At 39.3% G+C, this 18,661-nt stretch overlaps 1 protein-coding gene across 10 annotated transcripts in view; it reads left to right on the top strand.

The window, feature by feature from the left end:
- Window positions 1–18,408, top strand: part of CREB5 (cAMP responsive element binding protein 5) — a 350,247-nt gene extending 331,839 nt beyond the window's left edge. For 9 of the 10 annotated variants that reach the window (XM_007053642.4, XM_037890496.2, XM_043541009.1 and 6 more), the window contains 3 exons: window positions 3,109–3,336; window positions 9,907–10,015; window positions 11,674–14,379. In XM_007053642.4, coding sequence (XP_007053704.2) covers window positions 3,109–3,336; window positions 9,907–10,015; window positions 11,674–11,837 — 501 coding nt within the window. In that variant the 3' untranslated portion in view covers window positions 11,838–14,379. Of the gene's footprint in view, window positions 1–3,108; window positions 3,337–9,906; window positions 10,016–11,673; window positions 14,380–15,086 lie in introns of those variants that run through there. The other variant, XM_043541011.1, reaches the window with a different exon arrangement.
- Window positions 18,409–18,661: the final 253 nt, after the last annotated feature.

Here is an 18,661-nt window from a genome sequence, read left to right as displayed (position 1 = left end):
ACCAGTATATTGATGAATTGACTACCAGTGAAAAATAAATGTACAAAATTTAAGGATAATAGACCGTTCAGCCTAATGAGCTAGTGTATTGGCACCCCACCTCTGTTACATGACTCAGGATTTGGGGCTTCCTGCTCTTTACTTTAATGATGAACTGTTGTGGGGCCTAGTACCCCATTGGATGGATCTGATTCCATGGTGAACACTTCAAGCCTTGGTGGAGCTCATTTCAAACAGGAACATGAAGTTGGAGCACCCACAGTGGAACTTGAGACTGTGGGCATCAGCTGATACAGAGACGTCTTCATCTTGTAAACAGGCATAATTGTCACGAAAGGTTGAGAACCACTGGCTGGAGGCTAAGTAGGATCTATAGATCAGCTGCTTCCCTTGACAACACAATAGTCTCCCCCTGATATACAACAGCAATAACGCGTTCTGAAAGGAGGCATTAACAGGGATAAAAGAAGGGTTTTGCAAGTAATAAATACAAGGCTATTACTTTCTAAACCCATCCATAATCACTCGGTATCGGCCTCTTTGAGGGTCAGATTGCTTCAGTGGACACATTAATTTTATGGTGCATTTTACTAATTATTAACTTCCTTTTTCTCTTGAGCCTGATACTTCAGTTCCACGCCTCCTGTCAAAGAAAGGCATGATCTGAATTGCTGTGTGCTGCATGCTCCCTTGTCATAACTTCCATTATTCTACACCATGCCCTTGTGTAATGTCAGAATTAATTGCATGCTTTTCAACAGGCATTTTAAGACACACATGAACCTAATGAATTATGTTTTGCTAAAATGAATGAACGAGTACTAATCCTGTGTTAAGCTGCAAAGAATAGAGGAAAGTATTGGATCAAGGATCAAGGTAGAAATAGTCATTTAGTGTGTCCCTTTCTGAGTGATAGATGTTTTGCTTTGTGGGAACTGTTTTGCCTTGGGTTTTACAAAAATGATGTGAGTATAGTTATATTTTTCACATTGAAATTGCTTTCGATCAAACTTGCCACCATGACAACTTAGGCACAGCAGGATCGTTTACATTTTGTTTTGTTCTTTTTGCCATTCCGCCGCTGTGTAGATTAGGATACATGATAAGCAGCCCTTAAAAATGAATGAATCCTAATGATCCTTATACATCCTCTTTCTTAATGGAGCATACAACACATGGGGTGGAGAGGGAGCCCTCCTTGGAGAATAATGCTTAGACAATTATCAAGATAAGGCCTAATAGACTTCAGGGTCGTGATATAACTGGGAGGTTGAATCAATTATCCAGTGTGACATCATTAGTGATGCAACTGCAGCCTTTCTAATTAATACTTGCCAGAGATGGAAGGAAGATGTTCTGTTAACTGGCTCTTGCTAACCAACTACTGATCACTTCTTACTGAAAATTAAACTATTCACTATTTATTCAGAGTAATATCACCTCATAAAAAAAAATTCTATAGCTATATGTTGGCACAGCAGACCCGACTGACAGAACTGAGAGACAGAAAAGCTTTTTATGCCGGATGGAAACAGAGAGAGTAACCGGCGAAGGAAAGCTTTTGGTGTCCAGAAACATAAATAACCAATCTTTGAAGTCTCAAAAGGTGGTGTATGGAGAAAGTGAAAGGCCTTTGATGTTATGTTGTCTTAAAAGCGATGTTTGAGGCCTCTACATTTCAGACGTGTTGGTAAAGAGGTAGCAAGCTCAGCCCCAGTGGATGGGGAGCAGCTGGCATTACTCAACAATAACCTCCTTTCGCGGGCACTACATGCTAAGGGAAGTCCCAAACATTACTCCACCACCACAATGCTAGTAACTACAGTGACTGCGTCTACACTAGCAAGCTGTAATTCTCCACTGGTGCAGCTCCACCAGTGGTAGCGACATTGGAGACTGGAGTGTGGACATGGTTTATGGCTTTTTACCAGCATGTGTGAGAACTGACTAATTTTAAAAAAATCAGTTTGTAATAAACATCCCGTAAATAGTATGTCCTCACATTTTTTTAAAAATTCCTTCTTAAAATGAGTTTTTCCATTGGGGTTTTTCTGCTCATGTTTCTTTTTATAAACAAGGGAGAAACTAACCAGCTACACAGGGGCAAAGTGAAATTGCCTGTACACAAAATGCTGCCAATGCATAACATAAACAAACTGGAAAATAGAATAATAATGCTCACTGACTTCTGTCCCTGACAGTGACCTTTAGACTAAAACTTTCAGACAGAAAAGTGATTTTGCAAGGGGATGGCATGCTTTTGATTGACACCTGGGCAGCAGACAGATGGTAATTACCTGAGTTGAAATGTAGGGCTCAATCCTACAACTTGCTGAGCACTCCCAACCCCTAAAGTCACCAGAGACAAGTTGCAGGTTTTGGCCATTAGCCAGCATACCAGGATTAATTCTGATTTGACAGTTCAGGCTTCCACTGAGTCCTATATTCCACATTGACACTGTAGCATGATTAAGGCTGGGATTTTCAAAGGTAAGTAAAGGAGTAAGGCAATTGACTCCCCTTCACTTTTAATAGGAGCCAGTTACCTAAGATCCTTAGATGCCTTAGATAATCCCAGCGTAAGGTTCTAATAGCACTACCGCTGGCCTCTCCAAAGATGTGTACGATACTTGAACATACATTAAGGAACATGTGAAACAGAGATGTCCTAAAACTCTGAATGGGATGAAAAAAATCCCAAGGTTTCCAGTCTCTTGCTTTGATTAATTAAAAGTCACTGTGAGAAGCCTGACATTTCATTCTTCAATCTGGTGCTTTCTTTGTCACAACTTAAATAAAACATTTTAATAACCAAAGGGGGAAAAATAATTTCCCTGGCTGCTATTCAGGAGCCCATTCCAAAAATCTCCCCTTAGCCATGTTGGCTTTTTGTCAAAGAATAATTTAAGTGGCATCTGATGGACTCTTTCTACTTGTGCCACTCTCATATCTTGCCAGAAAGTCTGCCATCTCAAAATACACCCTGGTCGTATTTTTGTTAAATGTCAGTTGACATCACTTTCTATTCCTTTTTGGAATTCGCAGCATCAACTAGAGCCCATCCACTCACCATCAATGTTGAATTTGTTTTTGTTGTTTTCCCGTTAGGTTTCACCAGCGGCACAGCAGATGCAGCCCACTCAGACAATACAGCCGCCTCAGCCCACCGGGGGTCGCCGGAGGAGGGTGGTGGATGAAGACCCAGATGAGAGGCGGCGAAAATTTCTGGAAAGGAATCGAGCGGCTGCCACACGCTGCAGACAGAAGAGGAAGGTCTGGGTGATGTCACTGGAAAAGAAAGCAGAAGAACTCACCCAGACAAATATGCAGCTTCAGGTGTGAGCTACTGTCTATATTCCCAAGACATAGAGGCACTGTTTACATTCAAGGGCATTTGGTACACCACCAGCCCCTGGTTGTCATACGTGCTACCGCTGCACATTAGATTAATAATGAGAACGCAGACATACTTAAAGTTGACCAATCAAGATATACACTTGTAAATGAAAAACACATTTTAATTTCAGCAAAACCAGCCAGGAAAAGCTTGGGATTCAGAGGCTTTACTGGACTGAGTCATATATTTATTTATTTTTCTTGTCACTCTTTTTATTTTTTTTTTAAGTGACCGTAACTCAGCTATAAAAGGCTTCTTCAGAAAAGGGTATGCAGCTAGTCCTAATTCAAAGACAGCGGACACGATTATAAATAGAATGGCCCGGTGGTAAGAAAAAGAAGGGAACAGAATATAAATATAGTCTGAAAGCGATAAGTGGTCAAAGTGCAGGCAGCCTCTGCACCAAAGGCACCTTGATTTTGTCTGATTAACGGCTGCTCTTGCAGGTTGCTAGGAGTCAAAAGCCCATGCCTACTACGGCCCTCATTTTAAATATGGAGGCATGGCTTATCTTAAGCAGAGTAGACTCTGCTCTGAAAAAGTTGTAGCTTTTCACACTGGGACTCATCCCATCCTTAGCAGCAATGGCACATTCCAGAATCTAGATGAGAGCAGCCATGTATTGTATTGTGGAACTCAGAGAGCCATATTTGGTCTGTGGACCATGTTTTGGCCTCCACTGGTGGCACCGGGTTTTCTAAAGGGATTAAAGTACTGAAGAAAGGGGTTCTGGGGGGTGATGATGAACAGCTAGCTCACAGCACATGCTGGTTGGCATCAGTACATCTACAAGCCAAGTTGCATTCAGTGAAGGGAAAGTTAAAAAAGAATTACCAGAATCATAGAATCGTAAGACTGGAAGGGACCTGGAGACGTCTTCTGGTCCAGTCTCCTGCACTCATGGAAGGAATAAGTATTATCTAGACCATCCTGATAGATGTTTGTCTAACCTGCTCTTTAAAATCTCCAGTGATGGAGTTTCTACAACCTCCCTGGGCAATTTTTTCAGTGCTTAACCACCCTGACAGGAAGTTTTTCGTAATGTCCAATCTAAACCTCCCTTGCTGCAATTTAAGCCCATTGCTTCTTGTCCTGTCTTCAGAGGTTAAAGAGAACAATTTTTCTCCCTCCTCCTTGTAATAACATTCTATGTACTTGACAACTGTTATCATGTCCCCCCTCAGTCTTCTTTTCCACAGACTAAATAAACCCAATTTTTTCAGTCTTCCCTCATAGGTCATGTTTCTAAACCTTTAATCAGTTTTTTGCTCTTCTTCCGACTTTCTCCAAATACTCCACATCTTTCTTGAAATGTGACCCGAGTTGACTCATATTTAGCCTGTGATCCACTGTGACCCCCAGATCTCTTTCTGCAGTACTCCTTCCTAGGCCGTCATTTCCCATGTGTGCAACTGATGTTCCTTCCTTAGTGGAGTTCTTTGCATTTGTCCTTATTGAATTTCATCCTATTTACTTCAGACTATTTCTCTAGTTTTTCCAGATCATTTTGAATTTTAATCCTATCCTCCAAAGTACTAGCAATCCCTCCCAGCTTGGTATCATCCTCAAACTTTATAAGTGTACTCTCTATGCCATTATCTAAATCATTGAACAGAAACAGACCGAGAACTGATCCCTGCGGGACCCCACTTGATATGCCCTTCCAGCTTGACTGTGAACCAGTGATAACTACCCTCTGGAAATGTTTTTCCAATCTGTTATGCACCCAATTTTTAGTAGCTCCATCTAGATTGTATTTTCCTAGTTTGTTAATGAGAAGGTCATGTGAGACAGTATCTAAAGCCTTACTAAAGTCAAGATATACCACACCTACTGCTTCCCCCCAATCCACAAGGCTTATTACCCTGTCAAAAGAAACTATTAGGTTGGTTAGATATGATTTGTTCTTGACAAATCCATGCTGACTGTTACTTATCACCTTATTACCTTCTAGGTGTCTGCAAATTGATTGCTTAATTATTTGCTCCATTACCTTTCCGGGTATCATATTGCTTCTATATAAATCCATGGTATGCCCACATCTTGAATACTGCGTGCAGATGTGGTCGCCCCATCTTAAAAAAGATATACTGAAATTGGAAAAAGTTTAGAAAAGGGCAACAAAAATTATTAGGGTATGGAACAGCTTCCGTATGAGGAGATATTATTAAGATTGGGACTTTCAGCTTGGAAAATAGACAACTAAGGGGTATATATAGAGGTGTATAAACTCATGAGCGGTGTGGAGAAAATTAATAAGGAAGTGTTATTTACGGCTTCCCATAACACAATCACTAGGGGGTTACCGCATGAAATTAATAGATAGCAGGTTTAAAACAAACAAAAGGAAGTGTTTCTTCACACACTGCACAGTCAACCTATAGAACTCTTTGCCAGAGGATGTTGTGAAGGCCAAGATTATAACAGGGTTCAAAAAAGCAACAGATAAATTCACGGAGGATAGGTCCATCAATGGCAATTAGCCAGGATGGGCAGAGGTGGTGTACCTAGCCTCTGTTTGCCAGAAGCTGGGAATGGGCATCAGGGGATGATTACCTGTTCTGTTCATTCCCTCTGGGGCACTTGGCATTGGCCACTGTTAGAAGACGGGATACTGGGCTAGACGGATCTTTGGTCTGACCCAGTATGGCCACTCTTATGATCATAGGTACTGAAGTTAAGGGGACTGGTCTGTAATTCCCTGAGTTATCGTTATTCCCCTTTTTTATAGATTGGCACGATATTTTCCCTCTCCTATCTTACTGGACTTTTCTAATCACTCAGATATCACCTCAGTCAGCTCCTTGAGTATTTTAATGTGTATTTCATCAGGCCCTGGTGATTTGAAAACATCTAACGTGTCTAAGTAATTTTTAACTTGGTCTTTCCCTATTTGAGCCTCTGATCCTACCTCATTTTCACTGGCATTCATTAAGTTATACATCAAATCATTACTAACCTTTTTGGTGAAAACTGAAACAAAAAAGTCATTTAGAACTTCTGCCATTTCCACATTTTCTGTTATTGTTTCCGCCCCCCGCCCCCCCCCCATTGAGTAATGGGCCTACCCTGTCCTTGGTCTTCCTCTTGCTTCTAATGTATTTGTAGAATGTTTTCTTGTTACCCTTTACGTCTATAGCTAGTTTAATCTCATTTTGTGCCTTAGCCTTTCTTTCCATCTTTCCTTTGCACCAGGTTAGTTTTCAGTGGTGCCTTTAATATTGTCTCCTTGAGAAACTGCCAGGTCTCCTGAACTCCTTTATCCCTTAGATTTTCTTTCCATGTGACCTTATCCATGAGTCCTTGAAGTTTGTTATAAAGTATAATTTTTGAAGTCCATTTTCCTTATTGTGATGTTTTCATTCCCTCTTTTCTTTAGGATCATGAAACCTATCATTTCATGATCACTTTCACCCAAATTGCCTTCCACCTTTATAGTCCCCACCAATTCCCCCTGTTGGTCAGAATCAAGTCTAAAATGGCTGTGCCCCAGGTTATTTCCTCTACTTTCTGAAACAAAAAGTTGTCTCCAATACAGTTCATGAATTTATGGGACATTTTGTGTTTTGCCGTATTACTTTTCCAACAGATGAGTGGGTAAAGTCCCCCATTACTACCAGGTCTTCTGTTTGGGCTATTTCTGTTATTTGTTCTAGAAATATCTCAACCACTTCTTCCTGATTTGGTGGTCTGTAGTAGACTCCCTACCATGACATCACTCCTTTCCCCCCCTTTTAATCTTTATCCAGAGACTTTCAACTGGTCTGCCTCTCATGTCCTTCTGGATCTTAAAACAAGTGTATTCTTGATGTACAATGCAGCACCACTTCCTTTCCCTACCCCGCCCCACCCTTCCTCTCGTTCCTGAATAAGCTGTACCCCTCCACCAGTATTCCAGACATGAGACTTATCCCACCAAGTCTCAGTGACACTGTGTGACAGGATCCCTAGGGTACAACTGGAACTGGGGTACCGATGTACCCACTGAACCCTCCAGTCTGGTCTGTCTCTCACAATGCTTTGCTAGTGACAAGCAACAAATCCCTCCATGCACTGTTATCAGTCAGTACAACAACACACAGAGCCCCACATCCAGCTAAATTGCATGAATGCTCCCTGAACCACTCACAAATCACACATAGGCACCAGCAAATCTCCCAAGCCCCCATCCTTGCACCCAGAACTGTACCATCTTGCCCTGGTCAGAAGCCTGACCAGTATAAGTTTATTATCCAGTCTGACCCTTCCTCGATGTGGAGAGTACACACACTAGCCTTTGTTAACTTAGCTGAGAATTCCCAAGCACTTGAAGCAAAACACTGTTTTAGGTAAAATATAAAACAGGTTTATTAACTACAGAAAGATAGATTTTTAAGTGATTATAAGTGGTAGGCACAAAAGGTCAGATATAGTTCCAAAGAAAATAAAAGCGAAGTGCACAGTCTAAATCTTAAACCTTATTAAGCTAGGCAGTATTTCAATCAAGCAGTTTTCCTCACCCCACTGGATGTTGCAGATAGGTTATAGTTCTTAATACATAGGCTGCCCCTTTAAGCCTGGGACCAGTCTCCTCAGTTCAAGTCTTTGTCTTCCCAGCATTCTTGTTGCTTCCAGCACAGGTGGGGGAGGAGAAAGGCAAAAGCATGATGCCACTGTCACCTATTTTGTATACTCAGTCCATTTGCCTGGAAAACACTAGCCCCAACATGTCCTGGTGGGCTTTGCTGAGTCACAGAGATGAATAATGCCCCACTGTGTGATGCGTGCACAGCCCTCTTACAGCATTGTAAATCCCTTGATTACAAATCTCCTGCTGATTAATGGTCATTTAACACCTCCTGGGAGTGAGTTACCTCCTTTATTGTCACTGGAGAACTAGCAGAGGAGACACTAAAACTTACAACATATTTCAGTGTAATACAGCAAAATCGTATAACTTTACACACACTAATGATATACATATTTTGACAGAAAAATGGGTTTCAGCAGATCATGACCTTTCATATGCTATCTTACATGGCATGCTTTGTATGAAATATATCATAATTATATGACGGGGTCAATATGGGTATTTTGGGGTGCTGCTTTGAGTTAGAGTGCCACACACCTATTAAGTCATAATTCAGTTTATGTACTAATACTTCCAGTTCTTGCTGTTTATTCCCCATACGCTTTGCATTTATGTATAGACATCATTGCATCTGTCACCATAAACCCAAAATGGTCAGATATCAGTGCCTTTTCAAAAATATTTTCTTAGTTCTGAATGCAGTGAAGTTTTTTAGAATTGTTTTCAGGTTCTTAGATTTGAAACTTTGCAAGGCTGTTATGTTGCATATATACCACTGGAATATCCCCTATACCAGGGTGAGCTTCCCATAGCTGGCTACCCCAGCATTAGGAACATTTTGTACCAGCAGAGCAGCAGAAAGGAGCCACAATGTTGCCGAGGATCAGTCTTGTGTTGCCAACAGTTTAGTTTTGAAAAGTAAAGAAGAATGGGGGGGGGGAGGCTGTTCTTAGTTTTTGTATATTTTAAAAAATTAAATGCCTAGGCCTTTTGGGATAGGTGTAAAGAAAGGAATCCCCTTTTCCTTCCTAACTATACACCCTGTTTCTATTGCTTATGTGGTGTTTTTCATCTATGTGTGAAAGAGAGAAATCCATAGAAATCTCCTTGGCTCTACCAATGCTTTATAATCACCAGCTGGTGGGGATTGATGTAAGTGGAAGTTTCTGGAGATAAATTGGACAATCATTAAAAAACAAATGTGTTTTTTTAATGTGAAATCAGACTGTCCTAGGAGTTGTTAAATTTACAGACACAACCTCAGTCAAAATTGGGATTAGAACAGATCAGGTGGGAGCAATTCTTAGATAAACCCAGACTCCTTTAATTTTAAGAAGGAACCAATCCCTGCACTCAGTTAATTAAGAAAACAAGGTTTCACTACTTGGTAAATTTTAAATAGTTGTTTTGTGGCAAACTAATCCTTTTTGTACGAAAAGGCATTTTGACCATATAGTATGATAAATTACATTATATAAATCTACAAATTAAAATACAGTTACTGGGAAATCACTGAAATATGTTTTTACTATATATTACAGTATTTCTATGTCTGTGGTTGTTGAGAGGGCTCTGGATAAGTGGGTCTAACATATCAGGGATGAGGGAGCTATGGTGTACCGTGAAATCGCAGGGACGAGTAATATTTCTACAAATCACCACCCACACTATCTAATGGATCTTTTCCCTCTCTGATTCTATGTATGATTCTATAAGCCTTACCCATAATAATGAAGAGTCCAGATTTGCAAGCAAGATAAGATTACCTTATTTTTTTTAAAAGGCAAAATGTCACATTTTAGATCAAAGAAAAACCTGGAGCAAGGATTTTTTTTAAATTAAAAATGTCTTTGTTAAGGCTGTTTTATTTAACATTTGTGTTATTTCCCATCATACCAGGCACTGTCTTAAGTAAACGTCTCTTTTTCTTTTTCCCTAGAATGAGGTTTCCATGTTGAAAAATGAGGTGGCACAGCTGAAACAGTTATTGTTAACACATAAAGACTGTCCAATAACAGCCATGCAGAAAGAGTCGCAAGGATATATAAGTAAGTAACTGGTGTATTTCCGTGGTCTGCAATCATTCATAAGAACAGCAATCAAAGGTACCAGTCCCTTCCTCCAGCCATTCAGTACGTTCATTTAAACCACTCTTTCTGAACATCACAGAATTAAGGTTTTAAATGAAATACCTGGGGGGTGAGCAGATAAATGTGAAGGAGCACTCTGAAGACTGTTACGTACTCTAATCCTGCAATGGATTGCTTGAAGGCAAACTACTGCATTTGCCAGGAGACTGACTTCTGCTGGATTAGGACTGTATGTTTTAATGATTATAAATTTGCCAAATAAACTTATGTATTTACCAAGCACCAACCAAAAATGGCATGGTGTGGTTCAAGATAAAATAAAACTAGTCTCTACGTCATGGTGCTTGAAGCAATGGCACTGCGCCTGCAATGAGATGCACACAGATAGACACTCGTTCCCCTGCAGAGGAGCCCCAGTGAACTCAGTGCTCCATTCTGACAAATGTATGACAGGCAACAATGCTGGTGGATCCAGTAAAATACCTCAGAGTGGATCCTTAACATGTACTTTGGTAAATGGTGTAATGGTGGAACCCAAAAGAGTCTAATCACAGAAAGAAAAACTAAGCAGGAATAAATTACAAACATTTTCCTCCAATGAAAATAATACCATACTCCGAACTTGGTATGTCTGAGGTACGCAATTTCTTCTTCAATCTCTTCTTTAATATTCATCCGTCATTAAAAAAGAAAAAGTTAATGAAGATACTGTAGCTAACTAGAGAGAGAAACAATCCAAGTGGACAAACTGCACGTGTAGGAACAGGTGTTTTGCTTTGCTGAGTTTCTGCTCAGCATGGCATAGGGAGATTGCTATAACTCCCTGCTTCTCTGCCTGGCTCCAGAATAGGTTAGAGCAGCCTGAGAGCTGTTCTAATATATGCCAGATGGCAATACTCCCCTAAAGCAGAAAACAGCCAGAGTTCAGTGTGCTCCAGCCATATCCCCAACATACATGCACACACACCCCCCTCGCCCCCGCACTGGTGTCTCCAGGAAGAGTTGCACATGTGCCAGCTATGCCAGCTCTATGCCCTCTGGGAGTTTCTTTACATTAGGAGAATCATCAATATGGGAAATAGGGCCCGATTCCATCCTCGCTGCACCACAGTGAATAAGACCTCGTATTAGCGTTAGTCCTAAGGACAATGGGATTTCATTCTTTACTACTAAGTCTTGCTTATATTAATGTTTCTGTGCTGCATTGCATTTTAATGCATATTTCAATCCCTTCTGCTGCAATAAATAAAGCATTTAAGCACCCAGTTACGAACTCTCGTAATTTTAATCACAAGTCTTGTGGTATTTGGCCTTTAAGAAAAAGTCCCAGCTCCGAGAGTCAGGTTATTACATGACTCTCATTTTTAAAAGGGAGTAAGTTTCTAGCCCTCAAAAGCTTGAAAATGTGAACCTTAAAGGCTCTAAAAACCTCAAAGGCAAACAAACAAACAAAAACCCCTCCATATCTACTATTGTTAAAATCTCATGATTTTGAATTACTGGAGTTGGCAGGACTGCCTCCTTGGTGGTCCATCTTCTATTTAACAGTACTGTAATACATCACAGGCGTTCAACATGTACACATCATTTTAGTTTGTGTGTTCTTTTTTTCCCAGGTCCTGAGAGTAGTCCTCCTGCAAGCCCCGTCCCAGCTTGCTCACAACAGCAAGTCATCCAGCATAATACCATTACAACTTCCTCTTCCGTCAGCGATGTCGTAGGAAGCTCCACTCTCAGTCAGCTTGCCAGTCATAGAACAGACATGAACCCAATTCTTTAAAACGGATTGGTCAGAAACTGCTATGGGAGAGTGGTAGCATAATCAAATGTCCTTGTGTTAAGGACATTTTCAACACTAACTCAGCCCTGGAAGACTCCTCAGTCCTTGGAAGACTCTGGCTTTCATTTTTATAGTTATTAAAATATGCCTTTTATACTTAGTTACAAAAAGGGAGTTATGCAATTAATATGCTATCAGCTTGGGAAATGCTTTGGTGCTTTCTCCAATTTTTTGGTACCAGTTACTTGTTTATAAACTGAAATGTTTCTGTACATAGTTGTGTTTCCTTCTTACCAGTCTAGCCCGAGGCCTCAGAATCATGGAGTTTTGTTAAACGGCAGCTTGTTAGCCAAAGTCATACATAGCTAACTAGGAATAATTACGCTATATAGATATTCAGGGAGTCTGGTGATAGCACATGAGAGAGTGAGTTAGCTTTACAATATCATCAGAACCCCACTCTGTATTCAGAGCCTCTTTCAGAGAAAAGAGTAATTATATAATACATGGATATCAGAACAAATTCTAATCCCAGGTAATATGCCCTCTTGTCTTGCTTTCCTCTTTCATTTCCCTATTGTCCCTCTTCTAGTTAAGCTCTCTCTTTCGTCCTTCAATTGTCCTTGCATCTTCCCTCTCTAAACTCTGTGGCTCTGTCTCCTTCAAGCTTCCTCCGGTCTTCGCATTCCAAGTCTCTCTTCTCCTTTTTTCTTCTGAGAATACTAATGAAGAAGAAAAGACTTTATACCCAACTTATATCCCCCTCCCCCTCCCTGTGGAAAAAAACTGTTGGCATGGTCACTGCTTTCAATAGCCCTTCACCCACAGCTGGGCTGCACTGAACTTTTGCTTTTTAAAAAAGAAATATGCAGGAGTTTAATGCTCCTGATTTAGTGTTTTAATAAACAGTGAAAGTAGTTTAGCCACAGGTGATGCACGATTGAAAGCCAGCTGTGCTGGTGCTAGGGAGAAGGAGCCTTGCAAGCTTCTGTTGTAAATGTCCATGGCAGAGTACAAGGATAGCAAATCACACCTGTTTATTACAACTGTTTTTTACACTGCCAATTGTTAATGTAGAAAAGCCATGTAGTATATAATAATTCAGAAAGGTTCTATTCACTAAACCAGTGACATTGTTCCATCATCAACTGCTAATAGCCTAAGATTTATATTTCATTTATAGCCCATTAAATCAGTTTGACCAGTGAGGAATAGGTTATTGTTAACTACCAGGAAAAGACCAGTTCTTCACAGCTGATTTTTTAAACATATGTGGGACAGATCCTTAGCTGGCATAGATCAGTGTAGCTCCGTTCACATAAGTGATGCTATTATCCTAATTTAACTAGCTGAGGATCAGTCCCAGTATGACATTAAAAGCACTTTTTAGCTGCTGTATACTACAAGAATGCTGTAAATTCTGCTATATGCTGTGGATGAAATTCACCCTATGCAGAAGGTCAACAAAAGGCCCAGGCACTTCTTGTATCCTAATTAAGCCCAATTTTGAATGCTTAGGCCTGGTAGGCCTTGTACTGGCCCTCTGCACAGAGGTGGCTTTCACCCTTAGATAGTACCAGTCACATATGGGAAATCAAGCATCAAAAGCACAGTAGATAACAGCCAGTTAGTTACATTATTTTTCAGTATGTTTAGACCTGATTCTGCTCCCACTGAAATCAGTGGCAAAAATCCCATTGACTTCAATGGGAGCAGGACCAGGCTCTTACTCTGTTGTGATAAATGTTTGTGACTGCATTTTTTAAAAAAAACAAATGCTAATTAACATTACTCCTGGCAAATACTCTACTGCTAAGCACTCTTCATTCTCAAGCTGAGTTGTTTTCCTCAAAGGTAGTTTCATTGTTTTTAGAGGAATAATAGTTTTTTAAAGGGTGGTTTTTATTTAAAGAAACAACAACCAAACAAATGAAGGCCTCTCCCTCCCGCTTCCCCCCTCCGCACCATGAAGCACTGTAGTGATTAGAGCCCATTTTGAAAGGGAAAGCAATCGCTAAGAATCTTGAATCATCATTTCTGATTTAGTTTTTATCTTGGTAACTCAGTTAACTTTTTATCCGTATTCTTAAACAACTCTCTTTCCATTTATGCAAATATTTTTGGAAGAAGAATTTTGAGTGTACAGTATAAATCATGACTTGATTATATAGTCTAAGAACCAAAACAATTAAGAAAAAAAAACAAATATAAAGGATTTTCTATTATATTTTAGCAAACATATACTTTTAAATATTGAATCTGTAATTCATTTTAAATATTGAATCTGTAATTCATTTTTAAAGTCCAATTGTAATAGCTGAATGGTTTTGCTTCCTCATAGCTACTAAGGAAACTTTTGTTCAAATATACAGCTTTAAACATAAAGTTCCAGTTGAAGCTCCGTTATAACAAACAGGAGGTATTATCGGTCCAAATTTCATGCCGCACCATAATCCCTGCCCCACCTCACCTCCCCGCAAAAATGCCATCATAGTATTAATTTAGTTTAAATCTTTTTTTTTTTGCATGGATAGCACTTAAATACATTATAAAAGAACTGTTGATAATAGAAAAACAAATGAGCTACACTGCACTAGAATTAAGATTTGGTTTTACTTTTGTTCAGACTCAGCTGAAATATTTAGCTGTTAAACTGAAAGCCTCTACAGTAAAAAAAGAAAAAAAATCTTGCCTGAGTTTTGTTAAATCCAGCAACTTGACAGTTTGACTGATGTGTATTATATATAGCTCGATTATGTCTTTTTTTAATGCTAACTAGGCAAGTCAACGATGCATTTGCCTAAATGTGTAATTATAACTAACTGTCTCCTCTCTATACTATTGGCCTATAGGTATAATTGTTATTAGTGATGTGGAAATAAGTAAAGGATGAAAGCTATTTGCTATTGCTTCTTGTAACTCTAAGTGCAAGATTCACAGGCCAAAACAACACGCAGCATATTGATATTAGGTATATCACTAAAAGGACCAACCATACCACTCAGCTTTCACTGCTCAACAGATTAACGTCCATCATGCTAAAAATATGCTTACTTTTTGGAGGACTGACCCTGCGGCCTTTATTTAGGCAAGTAGTCCTTACAAGTCATCTCACTGGAGACTCTGATGTGTAAGGGCTGCAGGAACAGGGCCTATGTCTTTCTCCAGAGAACATCTCCTGTTTAGCAGAAGCAGCTTGTTTTTCAGTTCTGGTATTCTAAATCCACTTTCTGTGCTGTTTCATTCAAGGATAAATTCTAGTTTTCCCTGGGCTACTACTGGAGACTGATATGTGTTACACCTGCCTTTCTTCAACCTATTGCAGCCATCATCCAAATCACTGCCAGTGAGCTATCAGAATGGCTCCCCAGCCTTATTTCATGGGAGTTAACAGTACAGATGGATTATCCTGGCCATGTTTCTCATTCAAAAGAAGCATCCACATGTTAAACATTTCTATGTACAGCATCGCTCACTGTGCGACATTGAAAGAAAGTATGTTGGAAACCCCAGCCATGGATGAATGCAATACTTTCCCAAAAGTGCTGTGTTGTGATTCAAACATTTCATCCCCCTGAGTCAATTTATGCAAGCCATATTCATAACACCGCCTGTGGGAGACATGTTGTGTTTCTAGGACAATGCTGAGGAGGAGGATGTAGAAAATTTCTTGCTGTTTGGAGTTAATTCATGCAGTATACCTAAATGTATGCAGCTCATGTTCTGAATAGTGGAAAGTCAATGGTTCAACTTCAGGTGATTACTTGCCTCAGTATATGTGGATTTTAGCATGTTAACTGATCTTGTCCTGTTAACTAACAAAACCAGCTGTAACTGTGGTCAAAAACCTGTCTTTTGGGGGATTTGTATTTTTTTAAGCAACAATATTAAGTGTTTAAAACAGCCTTTTAGTTAGCATAGAGTGTGCTTTTTAGCAGCTAACAACACATTTTTTTAAAAAAAAGTATATAGTGAATTTATGAAAATTCATGAGGACCAAAGCAAAATTTAAACAGGAATCTATTAATGTAGTATTCACATAGAATTTTATAAAGTATTTATTAATAAATGTTATTTTAACACATTCCATTTGAACAGTATTCTTGTATGGAATCTGGTTTTTTTTAAAGTTACAATATTAGTTTTGCAATAAACTACTCTAGATGTATGTGTATCGTAATCTTTTAGGGTCTCGAGCGGAAGTCGTCCATCTAAGATGGAAAGGTTTGCTGAGGTCTTTTGTACAGAAATTCCTAGGATTAATTGTTTTCTTTAAAGCAGCATCTGCTTTTTGTAACAACAAAAGTTATGAACTTACACTTGTTTCCTCTTTTTTTGAAAATGTGTTCTCTCATTTTAGAAAGCACAGGTAAGCTAAAGGGAAATAATACATAAAACTGGAAAGCCTGTCTTTACTAGGATGATTATATATATCACCAATGGAGATCTAATGCCATTCTTGCTTCTTTTCTAATATTACATAGTGAGTTGCACTATACTGCCTTACCATTGTCCCTTCTGTCTTTTACTAAGCAGTCTTGAGAAGCTTAGTTTAGACCATTGAAGCTCCATTATATATCAGATAAAATTATTGGAGAGGGAAGAAAAACTATTTTAATTTGTATAAATAAAAACTAAACAGTGCCTATAAAACAAAACCAGTTACAACTAATTAATATCTCAGCTCTACAGTTCAGTTATTTATATTATTTTACAATTGCACTTTAGCTCTCGCTCTCCCTTATTGAATCATTTAAATGTTTGCACCACATACATTTATATGCTTTCCCTGTTGGCATATCTATCGTTTGTCTGTCACACCCACCCAAATGGAGGACGGCTAAGAGAAGCTGAGTGCAGCCAATCTGCAACATGGCTTAGACTTTACACCTTCTTCATGATGGCATATAAATGTTTTATTATGCAAAGTACGTGAGGCAGCATCAAAGGTATATTTACTTATAGTTTATCTCATCATGAGAACCAAAGTGTCCTGTATACTGTATGGCAGGAGACTGGCTCTTTTGTGCATTATACTGCCCTTTGACTGTTGTCCAGCCCATGATAGCTATTGAGCTGCAAAGATTACAATGGCCATACAATGTGTTTTGAATTTTGAGTCCATAAAATATAATGTTGCCTCGTAACTTAATAGGGGACAGCACCTTTAAAAAAAAAAAAAGACTAAAACCTAAAGACAAACAAAAGGAATAAAATCTCCCGTGAAAAAGCTCATTCATCTGAAGTAGTCACCAAAGATGATAAAGTTTGTGTTCACGTGTGACTCCTTCCTAGTGCTTGTGGTTATCTGGTTTTTATCACTGGCTTTATGCTTGGAGCTAAATTGCTTCCCAGGGCTTGTTTTCTTTTCTTTGAGTCTTCCATACCTTTCAAAACTACTTTTCAGCAAACTTTAAAGACAATGTAAGGCTGAAATGTCAGCGTGGGCTAAAAGATTAATTCTCTACATGGGAAGTCTGAGCCCTTTCCAAGGTTATCCTTGGCTAGGAATCAATAATTGTGATCAGTGATATTTAGACCAATGTGTAATATCTGATATACAGGATCTGTAGGTCCTGTCTTAAGGCAAGCTAAACATTGCTTATGTTAAGTTTCATGGTGCGGAACCATTTCAAAACCTTTGTATTATTTTATAATGTAGCATTGGCCTTTTGTCACATCTCTAAACAAAATATTATCCTCTGAGTCTGCTTCACACACTGAAAATTGTAGCTTTCCAGCAATTGCAAGAGAAGGGGAAAACCAGTGTTGATAGTAAAGGGAAATTTTGAGGGGAAATGGATTTTCCATCCCTCTCCCCCTGGAGCCTGCTAAAAGATCCCTGGCAGGGACAACTTTTACCACGGCTCAAAAAGCTACTTCTGAAAGGCAAACCATTTCTGCAGCCCTTCCTCAGGCAAAACTCAATGATGTTGATTGCCTGAGTAAGGACTTCAGGATTGGGACCCAGGTATTTCCCAATCCATATTCATGGGCTTCCCCTCCATATATTGCTCAATTTAAACACTGATCAGTTGCTTCTTTTAAATATAGTTACTATACAGGAACATTGATTTTTAAAGAAACTTTTAGCACTGCTTGGAGTAAGCCTAAACTATGGAAGTCTATAGATATATATTAAAAAAAAGACAAAAAGGTGCTGTCACTTTAAGTTTTGGGCTTGAGGTTGTTTGTATTGTACTAAAGGGTTTGTGTTTGTCTGTTTGTTTTATTCTGTAAAGTAACCACCTTCCCCACTGGAAGGAGAGAAATTTTTTTTTTTTTTTTTTTTGGTACATAAGTGTAAATAGGTGCTGCGGCATTTAATATGTTTAATTTTATGTTACGCTTTTTGTTGCGTCCTGAATACATTTATTGTTACAAATGGACAATGCGTTCATTGAAACTGTTCAACTAGTTCAGATTTTTACATCTCTTTCTCGCTAGAAGAGACAAGATTTTGTGCATTTGTACAAATGTTAATATCACTGCAATTCCAATATAATAAAGCACTCAAATGCAAACACTGCCTCGAATTTTGCTGCATCCATTTGTATGAGAGAGGAAGGTAGTGGACGGGGGAGGGGTGATGGCGGGGCGGGGGGGCGTCAGAAGATAACCTGCCTGAAAATAGGCTAAATTGGTCAGCAGAGTGTTTGTTTCTTAGCTTTCTCAGAGGTGGAGATATTGAAGGCTGCAAATCTGCAACATGCTGAGCCCCTCATCATTTACTGGCATCAGAGGAAGAAATTCATTCCTGTGCAGAGGCCCAGCATAAGTCCAACATTGCACGTAAGCCCTGTGTGGGATTCAAGTGCTGAACA

Source organism: Chelonia mydas, chromosome 2, assembly GCF_015237465.2.
Source record: "Chelonia mydas isolate rCheMyd1 chromosome 2, rCheMyd1.pri.v2, whole genome shotgun sequence".
Classification (NCBI taxonomy): domain Eukaryota; kingdom Metazoa; phylum Chordata; order Testudines; family Cheloniidae; genus Chelonia; species Chelonia mydas.
The sequence above is the reverse complement of the archived record's forward strand: the minus strand, read 5'-3'. Positions and strand labels throughout refer to the sequence as shown.